Source organism: Protopterus annectens, chromosome 5.part0, assembly GCF_019279795.1.
Source record: "Protopterus annectens isolate FY-2018-M chromosome 5.part0, PAN1.0, whole genome shotgun sequence".
NCBI classification, from domain to species: domain Eukaryota; kingdom Metazoa; phylum Chordata; order Ceratodontiformes; family Protopteridae; genus Protopterus; species Protopterus annectens.
The window spans coordinates 2,009,931-2,022,758 of NC_056735.1; the positions used below are offsets into that span (position 1 = coordinate 2,009,931).

The 12,828-nt window shown below is 44.1% G+C and overlaps 1 protein-coding gene across 1 annotated transcript in view; it reads right to left on the bottom strand.

Annotated features, from left to right (window-relative positions):
* The window catches only part of HERC2 (HECT and RLD domain containing E3 ubiquitin protein ligase 2), a gene marked incomplete in the record, with an annotated part of 3,551,743 nt that overhangs the window by 1,091,371 nt on the left and 2,447,544 nt on the right, over window positions 1-12,828 (bottom strand). The window contains 1 exon segment of the mRNA XM_044072055.1: window positions 8,107-8,282. Coding sequence (XP_043927990.1) covers window positions 8,107-8,282 — 176 coding nt within the window.

Here is a 12,828-nt window from a genome sequence, read left to right on the forward strand (position 1 = left end):
ATGCCACTGCATGCATAAATCAATAACAGTTCTATTTTGACAAAAGAAATGACTACTATGACGCTGAGGCGTATTTTATTAAGTTAAAAAATAAAAATGCAATTATATGTATGGTATGACACTGACAGTGTCAGAGGGAGAAAATTGTTATGGGACAAGACCAGCTTATTAAAATGTATATTAATTTCAGTTTATTAATGATGCTATAACATGATTGTTAAAAAACAAATATAATTTGTATGCAGGACTGGGAAAAATACAGCTTCATAAACCACAGTATTACTGTTCATTTTAAACTGCATTCTTTCAGTATGTAATAAGACAGAATAGTACGTGTTGCATGAAGTGAGACATGCAGTTATTACAAAAAGGAATTTGTTAGCCTGACTCCTCCAGGCTAGGAGTGCGTTGTTGCTGGGGTAGGTTTGAAATATCCAAGATCAGAAACAAGACCCCTTGTAAGCAGGTGAATCGTGTATAGGAAGGTGTTCACGTGAAGTCTGAGGCGAAAATCACGAGGGATGAGGACATTTGCAAAGTTTTCTATAGGACACAGTCATTCTAACGTCATGAAACTGCACGAGCAGTTTGATAAGAAAATGTATAAAATTACAGTTTTTATATGTAAAGTCCGAATGCTTCATCAAGAATTATGAAGACTAACTCCCAGCATTGTAAGAATAAAATTTCTGTTTGCACATCCTGAAGTGTTCCTGATTAAAGGCATATAAAGTAAATTCTTAATGTTATTTATTTATGACTTCAGAGGTTTGAGGGAAAAAGAATTTATGCAATGTGTTAGTGGGGAAGTATACAGGAGGAACAAGATGAAAAGACATTTCTGACAGCCACCCCATCAGTGGAAATAGACAGAGGTGCTAGCAAAGAAAGAAATTGGTTGGACCATGTACGGGGTGTGGCAGAGGCTGAAACTGATGATTAATAGATAAACTGTGTGCGACTAAGGCTGAGTAAGAAGAAGCTGCCAGTGAACAGTATATGGCTGAACAGAGAGAGATACAGAAGGGATGTGATGTGATGGGATGAAAAAAAAAAAAAGAGGGGAGAGAAAAACAAAGGCATCGGATGAGAATATGTTGAAGGGTAATAGGAGTATGTAATAAAATTATGTATAGGAATGTGAGGAGAACAGAAGTAAGTAGTATGGGAATGGGAAAGTACATAGGTAGAAAGGATGACAGAGAAATAGGCTACATACATAAAAATAAATAAATACACACACACACACATATATATATATATATATATATATATATATATATAAAATCTCCACACCCATAACAATATGTTTATACATATAGATTAACAACAATGCATTAACGCTTGCTGCCACAGAGTCAGTTAAATTATTACTTCTACCTATAGTTGAACCCAGTACCATCTGCCTCCAACAACAATGCAATATGGACATTATATATACATATATATATATATATATATATATATATATATATATATATATTGTTGCCTCACAGCAAGAGGTTCGCCCATTTGATTCTCGGCTGGAGCCCCTTCTGTGTGGAGTCTGCATGTCCTCCCCGCAGTCGAGTGATGTTTAAAGATATGCAGGTAGGTGCGTGCATGAATGGGTGTGCCTTCTTTGAAGGTTGGGCGTCAGACTGGCAACTTGGCACCATAAAAAATCCACTGCCAATCATTAGCGGAGCGGAGTTCCGCTGTGGTGACCCCTAACCAGGAAAGGACGAAAGACATTACTACAGAGACATATACATACATATATATATATATATATATATATATATATATATAGCTTTGTGAAGTGGTAATATAATATCCAATGAAGGTTTACTGAGGTGTGATTATTGATATATATATATATATATATATATATATATATATATATATACACACATATACATATATATATATATATATATATATATATATATACACACACACACACAATCTATATATATATCTATACACACACACACACGTCAGTATAGTGTCCTTAGAAAAGGTGAGTGATAGCAGAGCTTAGAATATACTGTGTGAAGCAGAATGGAATTTCTGTCTAGCCAATATGGGAACTTAAAGGAACCACAGAAGGTATAAAGGCTTGCTAACAGCAATCAAACTAACTGAATCCTAACAAAAAAAAAAAAAAAACTGACTTTAATAATGCACTGGTTTAAGCTATGAGAAACAACCCACCAAAATGATGAAAAACATTTTAAAACACAAAACAAAGCAATTCTAGGAGTGCCTCTCACTGGTAATGGTTACATGTCAAATAGGTTCATAGGTTCATACTAGGCTATCTGCCCTAGGGCATTTATAAAGCCTAGCCAGACTGTGTGTGGCTTACACCACCCCTTAGGATGAGAATACTACGCCCATTTAGGGTTTAGTTTACTGTGCCTCTGTCTAGTAGTGACACAGAGATGAGCCCCGGGGTAAACCTACGATCTCCCATCCACTCGTCAAGATTTCTCTTGAATAGAGTTAGTGAGGGGCTCTGCCTAACATGGACTGGGATTCTGTTCCAGAGTGTAGGGAGCCTCTGGGTTATGAATCTGTCCCTCCAGCATGTCCTATTTATTTCTGTGTTGAGGTTCAAGTCTCTTGCTCTCGTGGCTCTGATGGATTTGGATTTTCTGAGGTGGAGCATGTCCATTAATTCCGGATTGGACATGGCCTTGTACGTCAGGCACAGATCACCTCTGATTAGGTGGTATGCGACTGAACAGAGCTGGAGTTTCTTCAGCCAGGCAGCATATGACATATGTTTGAGACCCTTTATCCTCTTGGTGAGGAACTTTTGGGGTCTTTCCAACTGCCGCAGGTGTCGGGTAAGATGCATCTCAAATGGGGCATTGTACTCAATCATTGGCCTGATAAGAGAAGAGTACAGGGGCACAATGACCTCTCCTGATCTAGATGTGAATCCCTTCATGATAAGGTGGGCAATATAGAAGGTCTTCCTAACCACTTTGGCAATGTGAGTGTCAAATGAGAGGTTACTGTCAACTTGGGTCCCTAGGTCCCTGATTACCTCTTCCGTACTTAATGGATTACCACCTATGTGGTAATTTGCGGGTACCTTGTTTTTCCCAAAGGGTATGACTATACATTTTTTGGCGTTCAGCTTGAGGCCATGGCTCTGGCACCAATTATCTGTTTCTATGAGGCCTCTCTGTAGGATGCTAGTGTCCGCTGGAGTATCAATTATGGCGCCCAGTTTGCAGTCATCTGCGAACTTTGTCAGCCACAATCCTCCTATGTTTGCCTGCACCTCGGAAAAATAAATGCTGAACAAGAGGGGTCCCAGGACTGAGCCCTGTGGGACACCGCTTGTGACCGGCTTAGAGTCTGACATGGCTCCAGCAACTCTGACCCTGTGGGTTCTGTCCTTGAGCCAGTTTGCAACCCATCTTGTGACATATGGATTTACATTTAAGCTGGTGAGTTTGTCTATGATGCCCGAGTGGGGTATTGTGTCGAAAGCTTTTGCAAGGTCAAGGTAGGCTGTGTGAACTGCCTTACCCTCATCAATGGCCTTAGTGACGGTTTCAAAAAAGTCGCCCAAGTTCAAAAGGCAGGATCTGCCCTTGACAAAGCCAAATTGGGTAGGAACCAATGTCTGTAGGTCCCCAATGTCTTTGTTTATGAGTTCCATAATGATCCTCTCCATAGCTTTGCAGACCAGGCTCATCAAGCTTATGGGGCGGTAATTTCCAGGGTCCGTAGAAGCACCGCCTTTGTGGAGTGGGACCACTGTTGCTGTTCGCCACTCTTTGGGTACGTATCCTGTAGTAAGGCTAAGATTAAACAGCAGCCTTATGTGTGGGTTTAGTTCCTCTTGGAGTTCATGTAGCACACAGCCCGGGACACCGTCCGGTCCCATTGATGCTGTGTTTTTAGCTTTAGAGAGGGCGGCTCTCACCTGGGCATCTGAGATGTTAGGGAGGCTACACTCTGCTGGGATAGATATTTCTCCTTTTGGGGGCGAGGGAGAGGAGAAATTTGCACTGAACCTGTCTGCCAGAATGTTGGCAATGTCTGTGGGTTCAGTGTATTTTGTGTCATTTTGGACTAACTCTGAGCATATCTGGGAGTTTCCACCCAGGTTACTAACATAGCTAAAGAAGGCCTTGTGATCGTCTTTTGTGATTTTTCTCAAAGTTGGCCTTGGATGATTTTATGAGTGATCGTAGTTTTTTGCTAGTACTGATCAGAGATGCCTTCCCTTTTAGGGATTTTGCTCTGTCATGTAGTAGCTTCCTCCTCCTGTTGTAAAGTTTGTTTATGGCTGGGGTCCACCAGACCGGGTGCCTGCCTTTGGGGGAATGGGTCTTGGTTTTATTTGGGATTGCATGATCCATGCATTCTTGAAGGTGCTCGTAGAACGCATTTGTAAAGGATTCAGCATTGTGGGTTGTGGTTTCTACTGGCCCAGGGGCCTTGAAGGATACCACTTCAGTCTTAAGAAGTGTGAAGTTGGCTTTTGAGAAGTTCTTCACTGTGGTCTTTTGTGCATGGGGTGGGGGCGGGATGTGGATTTCCAGTGAGATTAATTTATGGTCTGATCTCACCAATGAGGGATATACTTCCGGTGTGGAGCATTTTGTCCCCATGTTTGTGATGATCAGGTCTAATATATTATCTCCTCTTGTGGGAATGGTGACTAGTTGTTCCATCGCATTTGAGTTTATGAATTCTAGGAACCTTTGGGCTAGGGTGTTGGGGCTTGAGTAATGTTCCCAGTCTATGTTTGGGTAGTTGAAGTCTCCCAATATGATGGTATTTGGAGAGACATTCATACTCTCCAGTGTCTTCAGGAAGGCTGTGTGGGGTTCCCGAGTTTGGGAGGGTGGTCTGTAGCATGCTACAAACTGTAGGGCAGTTTTGCCTATGGTTAGTTGCACCTGGATGGTCTCCGATGCTTCGTGCATTGCCACTAACCTGGAGGTGTGGGTATCTTTCATGAATATGGATACTCCCCCCTCCTTTTGTGGTTCGGTCCAAGTTTTGGGGCCGGAAAGCATGATATGAGGTAAAACCTGATAGTGCTGGGGTGCTCTCAGGAGCCTTGAACCAGGTTTCAGTCACTGCACAGACATCGATGTTCTCCATACTTGAGGAGGGCTTCGAAAGCATGCATCTTGAGGTTTAGACTTCTGGCATTGAGCAGCATTACCCTTAGTTTTTTTCCACTTGTGTTTTCTAGGGAGGTAGGTTTGTCATTTGAGCCTTGCCTAAAAAAGGCACTATGGGGGTGGCAAGAGCCTTGGCCAATATCCGGAAGCCCAGGGGTGACAGGTGCAAGTCATCCCTTGCGAAGCAGCGTGGCTTGTCAAGCATGTCATCCCAAGCAGACAGTCATTGGATCCCCTTAGAATGACACCAGAAATTAAGCCAATTGTTAAAACTGATCATTTTGTCTTTGTACTGTGGCATCATTCTTGGTGAGGGTAAGATGCTGCTCAGGGTCAGGGTCATACCGGCCTGGGCTACATAATCAGAGAGCTCCTCTATGTCTCTTTTCATGTAGTCCAGGGAGGTACGTCTCAGGTCGTTCACACCGGCATGGACAATGACTGAGTCATATTTGTACTTGCTGTGGAGTGACCTGAGTGCTTGTGTTATGTGGCGGATTCTAGCGCCCGACAGGCAGCTTACTGTGACCTTTTCCTTGTTCAGTCTGGTGAGCGGGACGTCAGTGTGTCTGACTATGGCGTCACCTATTACAAGTGTGTCTGGCATGTTGTTTGGACTTAAGGGCTGTGACTGTTTAGCACACGGACTTTGTGAACTATGTGTTGCTTGTGCTATGTCTTGAGGTGGCGGTTGCTTGGGTGTCTGCTTTGGAGGCCTCTGTTGTTTTGGTAGATTTTTAATCAGCGCCTCCGAGTATGTTTTTGTGTGTTTATGTGCTTGGTTTGCAGTTGTGATAGTTCTATGTGAGACTGGGTTTGTGGTGTGCGTGGTTACCTTCTCCTCCTGACTGGTCTTGCCAGTACTGAGTTGAGAGAGCTCAGCCTCCAGTTTGGCTATATAGTTGCATCTCTCGCATATATTAGTATTTGTTGGGAGGAGGAGAGGGTTGTCTGTGTACATGAGGCAATTGTAACATTGCCTCAAGATTCCCAGATTCACCAGCTGGACAGGAGAGGACGCCAGCAACTGACCCTTCGACATGCTAGAATAGTGAAAAAGATTGCTGTGTAACTGAGTCAGAAAGGACCTATAGGGAAATGGGTACTCAAGGGAATTTAGGTGAGTGAAGTACTTTATTTTGTTTATGAGTGCTTTTACCTGTATAAAAATGCTTTAGGAGCAAGTGCTGAGCTTTTCAGATAGAGAATAGGCTGTTTAGATTGCAAGTAGAGCAGTTCTAAGGGAAAAATTGAAGAGCAGACTTTACAGAGCCAGAAATAGTTTAAACTTGATTAACCGGCGCTGCCCGATGCTGCTCTATGAGCAACTTTGCGCTACTTTGCGCTAAAGCGCGCAAAAACGGGCTTTATAGCAGGGGGTTGAAAAGAGCCAGGAACTGACCCAAAATGGCCAATAGACTACAAGTTGCTGGGCTGGAACCACTCCTCTAGGGACAAATAGGCTGCTCAGTGCTCCCCACTCCCACTGGTGAACAAAGAAGCTTCCTCTTATCCAAATAAGGATATGGATAGCATAGGAACTAAGACAAAGCCCAGAGATCAGCAAAATCTGAAGACTGGACTATTCTAGTTCAGAAAACCGGGAAACAAGGATTTTTTTTGTTTTTTTCTTTTTTTTTTTACAGAGACAGAAGAAAAAGATACAGTAGCAAACAGTAAATGCTATAAAATGGCTAGCGCACTTGAGTGTGTTAGCCTAACAGTTAAATTAAACAAAAATAACTTTTTAAAGTGCAAAGAGTTTAGAATCAACACAGGTACAGTAAAAACAATATGCAGAGCTGTTTTTTAGGAGAAATGCAGTCGAGATACAGTAATTAAAGCGAACGCCAGAAAAAATACTTAAAAATCAAGGAAAGTCACTCTTTCACTCTCTGCTGCTTGTAGAACTCTGCAGGACACCACGAGGAGCTGTGCTGAGTCGTATACAAGTGAAAAAGCGCGCAAAAACGGGCTTTATAGCAGGGGGTTGAAAAGAGCCAGGAATTGACCCAAAATGGCCAATAGACTACAAGTTGCTGGGCTGGAACCACTCCTCTAGGGACAAATAGGCTACTCAGTGCTCCCCACTCCCACTGGTGAACTAAGAAGCTTCCTCTTATCCAAATAAGGATATGGATAGCACAGGAACTAAGACAAAGCCCAGAGATCAGCAAAATCTGAAGACTGGACTATTCTAGTTCAGAAAAGCGGGAAAACAAGGATTTTTTTTGTTTTTTTCTTTTTTTTTTTTTTTTACAGAGACAGAAGAAAAGATACAGTAGCAAACAGTAAATGCTATAAAACGGCTAGCGCACTTGAGTGTGTTAGCCTAACAGTTAAATTAAACAAAAATAACTTTTTAAAGTGCAAACAGTTTAGAATCAACACAGGTACAGTAAAAACAATATGCAGAGCTGTTTTTTAGGCAAAATGCAGTCGAGTATGCAGTAATTAAAGCAAGAGCCAGAAAAAATACTTAAAAATCAAGGAAAGTCACTCTGAAATGAAATCTAGAGAGATGGGGAGGTATGGAGCACTATGGGATGAGTTCTTACCCTGGAGATTCTCAAAAGTCACAAGGAACTGCTGAGTGCAGCTACTAGTCCTGGCTGTTGAAATGGGGGTGGGGGTGGACTAGCTTGCAAGCTATACAACTTTTTACAGCTGTTTTGTTAAAACCTCTTCTCCTGGGATCCAAATAATGCAATTACCATAACAGAAAAAAAGATCAACTGGACTCATTCAATACATAATCTGGATCCCTGACAATATGAGTGGTTTTTCCTTCCAACTATCCTGTACATCCTCGAACAGCTTCCAGGCAATCCAATCCCTTAAAATAATGTCATAGGACAACCTAAATCATCTGCATTGGTCCCTACAAATATACATACATGCAAGAAGTTTTACATACCACTATCTGGTTCACATTTTTTTTAAATTAATAATGCATGCTACATACCTTCCAGCACTAGCTTTGTCATCTTCCTCCTCTTCATTATCTGATGCCAGGAAAGGAATGATTGCAAAGTCATCATCCTCTGCTCGGATCCGCCCAATTATATTGATTCCATGAATTTTGCAATCAATACCTGAGCTTCTGCATTGCTTTATAGCAATTTCAATATATCTATGAAACTACACATGAAAAGAAGAGTTAGAAAAATTAGAGTTACTATATACAACCTATACTGGGAAATAATGAAAAATCAAATATCTTAAATGTACTTGAAGCCACCTAGCAACACAGTAATGTGGCACCTTACATGCATTATTTAGTTACCAGCTCTCCATGAACCACCATGGCATCCGAAAAGTACAGTTGTGTACACTTAACATAAATGTAGATGTTCGAGTGTATTCACTATTGCAGTCATCACATTTGGGTTATCCCTGCCAGGGTAGCCCTCAGCTAGCCCCAATACCAGAGGCTTAGTAATTTCTGCGTCCGTTGCTATCGCTTCAGGACTGACATCAGGTCATCAGTAGTATAAAGTAAGGCAGCTGACGCCATTATATCAGTTTTTCTTGCCATAACTGTCAGGAGCCCCCAAGTGGGAGCCAGGTTATGGTGGAAAAACCCCATCAGTAGAAAGTAAATACCAAAATGTCCCTTGTAAGGAGAGAGAGAGAGAGAGAGAGACAGAGGAGGGGGGTGGAGGGAGGGAAACCAGGACTGCAACAGTGAATACACTCGAACATCTACATTTATGGTAAGTGTACACAACTGTACTATGTTCTTCATGTTTCACTGTTGCAGTCATCACATTTGGGTTGATTCCCACAGCTGCGGAAAAGGGTAGAGGCAGTCAAGGAGACTAGGGGCTGGCTAGGATGCCCCGCAAGACTGCGGTGGCAAAGCCTGCCCTGGATTTGGAGAAGATAGGCAGGTGGTAATGTTTGGTGAAAGTGTGAACAGATATCCAGGTGGTAGCCTCCAGGATGTCCCTGGTGGGGACTCCTCTGAGGAAAGCTGCAGAAGTGGAGGTTGTTCTGGTGGAGTGAGTCCTGACCCCCTTAGGGGGAGGCTTTCCGTGTTACTTGTAACAGAAATGGATGCAGTGCGCTATCTACTTAGAAATTCTTTGTTTGGAGATGGTTTTGCCCACTGCCCCTGCAGCAAAGCGAATCATCAACTGATCAGACTTTCTGAATGATTTAGTCCTGTCTAGATAGAATCTGAGCTGTCTTAGCACATCTAGAGAGTGCAGGATCCTTTCCCCCTTGTTCTGTGGGTGAGGGAAAACCTGTGGGCAAATTAATGGATTGGTTGAGAGCCACACTGGACATCAGTTCGGGCATGAAGGATGGGTTTGTCCTGAGGGAAACGCTGTCAGCATGGAAGATGATGAAGGCTCCACAGCCATGAGTGCTTGTAGCACGGAGACTCTTCTGGCTGAAGTGATGGCCAGAAGAAAAGCTGTCTTCCAAGAGAGAAATTTTAACTCTGCTGAAGATGCTGGTTCGAAGGAGGGCGGGGTAAGCTTTTCTAACACAAAGTTAAGGTCCCAAGCTGGGGTAGGTGCTCTTCTGTGTGCCCTCCAGTTGCTAGCCCCTCTTAGGAATTGTTTGATCACAGGGTGTGAGAAAAGGGGCTGCTCAGTGGAGAAATGAACAGAGATAGCAGAGGCATGAATTTTAAAAGAGGAAAAAGAGAAACCACTGTGTAACAGGTCAGCTAGGTAATTCAGGATGAGAGGGAGTGAGGGCTGTGCCGTATCGGCTCCCTTAGCCAGAATCCAGGTGCAGAACCCTTTTCCATTTGTCAGCATAAGACTTTCTAGTGATAAAGCGTCTGGCCTCATGTATAACATCTAGTACCTGTTTACTCAGATTGGCAGATCGAGTGGTTAGGGAATAAGTCAAGCTGCCAAACTGAGGGTCTGCAATTGGGGATGTATGAATTCTCCTTCCATCTGGGTCAGGAGGGTTGGGTCTGAGTGAGATGACATGGTGGCAGTGGGGACAGGCTGCACAGCAGTGGGTACCAGTGTTGGCGAGGTCAGTCTATAGCAATAAGAATTATCCTTGGTTTTTCCTCCCTTATTTTGAGCAGTACCCTGGGAATGAGAGGTAGTGGAGGAAAGGCATAGAATGATAGATTAACCCAGGGGAAGGACAGGGCATCCACTTTCCGGGCCATGTTGTGATGCTCCCTGGTGCAGAACCTGCTGAGCTGATGGTTGGTGTGGGAGGCAAAGAGGTTGCCCTTCAGGGTGCCCCCTTTCTGAGTTATTAGGGTAAATGTTCTTTTGTCTAGCTGCCACTCGTGTGAGTCCAGAAGATTTCTGCTTAAGTAATCTGCCATAGAGGTTAGAGAACCTGGCAGGACTTGTGCAAACAGGTGTAGTTGCATGGCAGAGGCTGTGTGCCAAAGGGTCATGGCCAGCCTGCATAGAGGGTAGAAGGGAGTCCCTCCTTGCTTGCTGATATACCACATCACAGTGGTCTGTTTTGATCAGGAGAGACCCTGGGGAGAGAAGGGCCTGCACGCTGTCAATGCGGGCTGGACAGCTAACATCTCTTTTTGGTTGATGTGCAGATGGATTTGCTGTGGGCTCCATTGGCCCTGTATGTACCTGCCATCCAGGTGTGCATCCCAGGCATAGTCTGATGCATCTGTGGTGAGGGTCTGGGCGGTGAGAAAGGTAGTCCCTTCTTGTGGGAGCATGCTGCTGCCTACCAAAGAAAATCTTTCCTGAGGCAAGGTATCATGGGTATAAGAGTTTCCAGGTCTTGAGAGTGTTGACACCAAAGGATTTTTAGGTACCATTGAAGTTTCCTCATATGCAGTCTGGCATATGGAATGAGTAGAATGCAAGATGCCATGAACCCCAGAACTTGCAGGATTTTCCTTGCAGATAACTGGGGTCTGGTGGCTAGTTCAGAGAAGTAGGCTGTCAGGTAAGTTTGCTTTTCTGGTGTAAGGAATGCCATCTGGGATGCTGTGTCCAGGCTTGCTCCCAGGAATATAATCCCTTAGGTGGGTACTAGTTTGGATTTATTTTCGTTGATAGTGTACCCTAGGGAGGTCAGCAGGGACTTTACAAAGGCCAGGTGCTTGAGCAGCTTTTCCTGACTGTCTGCCTGAATTAGGCAGTCGTTTAAATATGGGTAACTTTGGACATTCCTTTGTGTGCAAAAGGCAATGGCCGGGGCCAGACATTTTGTGAAAACTCTGGGAGCAGTAGATAAGCCAAAGGGAAATGCAGAGATCCTGCCCTGAAACGTACGTATTGCCTGATAGGAATGCGGAGGTAGGCCTCTTTTAGGTCTAGGGTGGCTAGCCAAGCATCCTTGGAGAGCATGGGTAGCAGTTGCTGGAGGGTGAGCATTTTGAATTGTGGTATCACTAGGAAGGTGTTTAGAATGGATAGATAGATAGAGGATGAGGTGCCAGGTGCTCTCTTTTCTGGGTACCAGAAAAATTCTGGAGTAAAAACCTTGGCCTTTCTGTTCTGCAGGAACATGCTCTATTGCCCTCATAAAGAGCAGGGAAAGGACTTGCTTTTGTGCCTCTGCCCACTGGTTTGGAGGTAGATCTGGGAACTCTTTTGGGGGTGAAACAGTGTGAAAAGAAAATTTGTATTCCTGGGGCACTATGTTCAGGACCCAATGGCCGCTGGTAATGGTGGCCCAGGTGCTTGCATGAAAGGAGAGTTTTCCTCCAAGGGGTAAGTGAAGGTGGGCAGAGGAAGGGGGTGGGCAGAGGAGAGTCACTGTGAGTTCTTATCATGAGGGGGTGGCTTAGAATTCCCTGTTTTTGAAGTGGAGGAATTCCACTGTTTTGATCTCTGCATTCCCTGTGGCTGCTGTCTGGGGGGGTCTGCTTCCACGAGGTCTGGGCTGAAATGACCTGGTGGGAGCAGGAAAGGACCAGTGCTTGGAGGGGCAATGCCTACTGAACCTGGGTGGCTGGACCTTTAAGAAATCCTTAACTGTCTGCATAGATTTAGCTTTTTCTTCCATCTTTTTTAAGACCTCCTCTGCCTTAGTGCCAAATAAGTTCTCTTTGTGCAAGGGTGCATCCAACAATTTAGATTTAACATGGTCTGGCAAGGGCTGTTCCTTAAACCATGCATGCCTTCTAATCACACAACCGGTGACTGCTGCCCTGCAAGAAGCTTCTAGGGCATCAAAACCATAGTGTAAGGTGTGCTTAGGTGAGAGTCAGGGACTGTAATACCGGTCAGGTTTTCTGGGTGCAGGAGGTAGGGTGTCAGGAGTCAAACTGGATTCCAGGAAAACATCGTCCACAACATCCAAGACTGGGGGAATGGCCAGGGGTCTGTGCTGTGGAAGATCTAAGAATTCCCTGAGGCTCTTTTTAGACTGAGGGTAGTCCTGACATTCCCACTGGAAATGCTCCCTTAAGGTATGAAGGGTTTCCCAAAAGGAAAAGTCCTCGGGTGGAGATGCTGAGGGAATGGAATCCTCTGCATCGGAATCCTCATAAGCAGAAAAGGATTGCATGTCTTCATATTCAGATGCCTCAGAGTCATCAGACTCCTGTTCGGACAAAACTACTGGGGACAGATCTTTTTTTTCTTTTGGAAGGGGTAGCTTGGCTTCCCCTGATAAGCATGATAAGGTCTTCCGCCATTTTAAGCATTTGAGACTGAGGCAAGGAAGCAGGTGCCTGATAGTGGGTTGTCGTTTTCTTGGGTGTGGTTCATACCCTGAG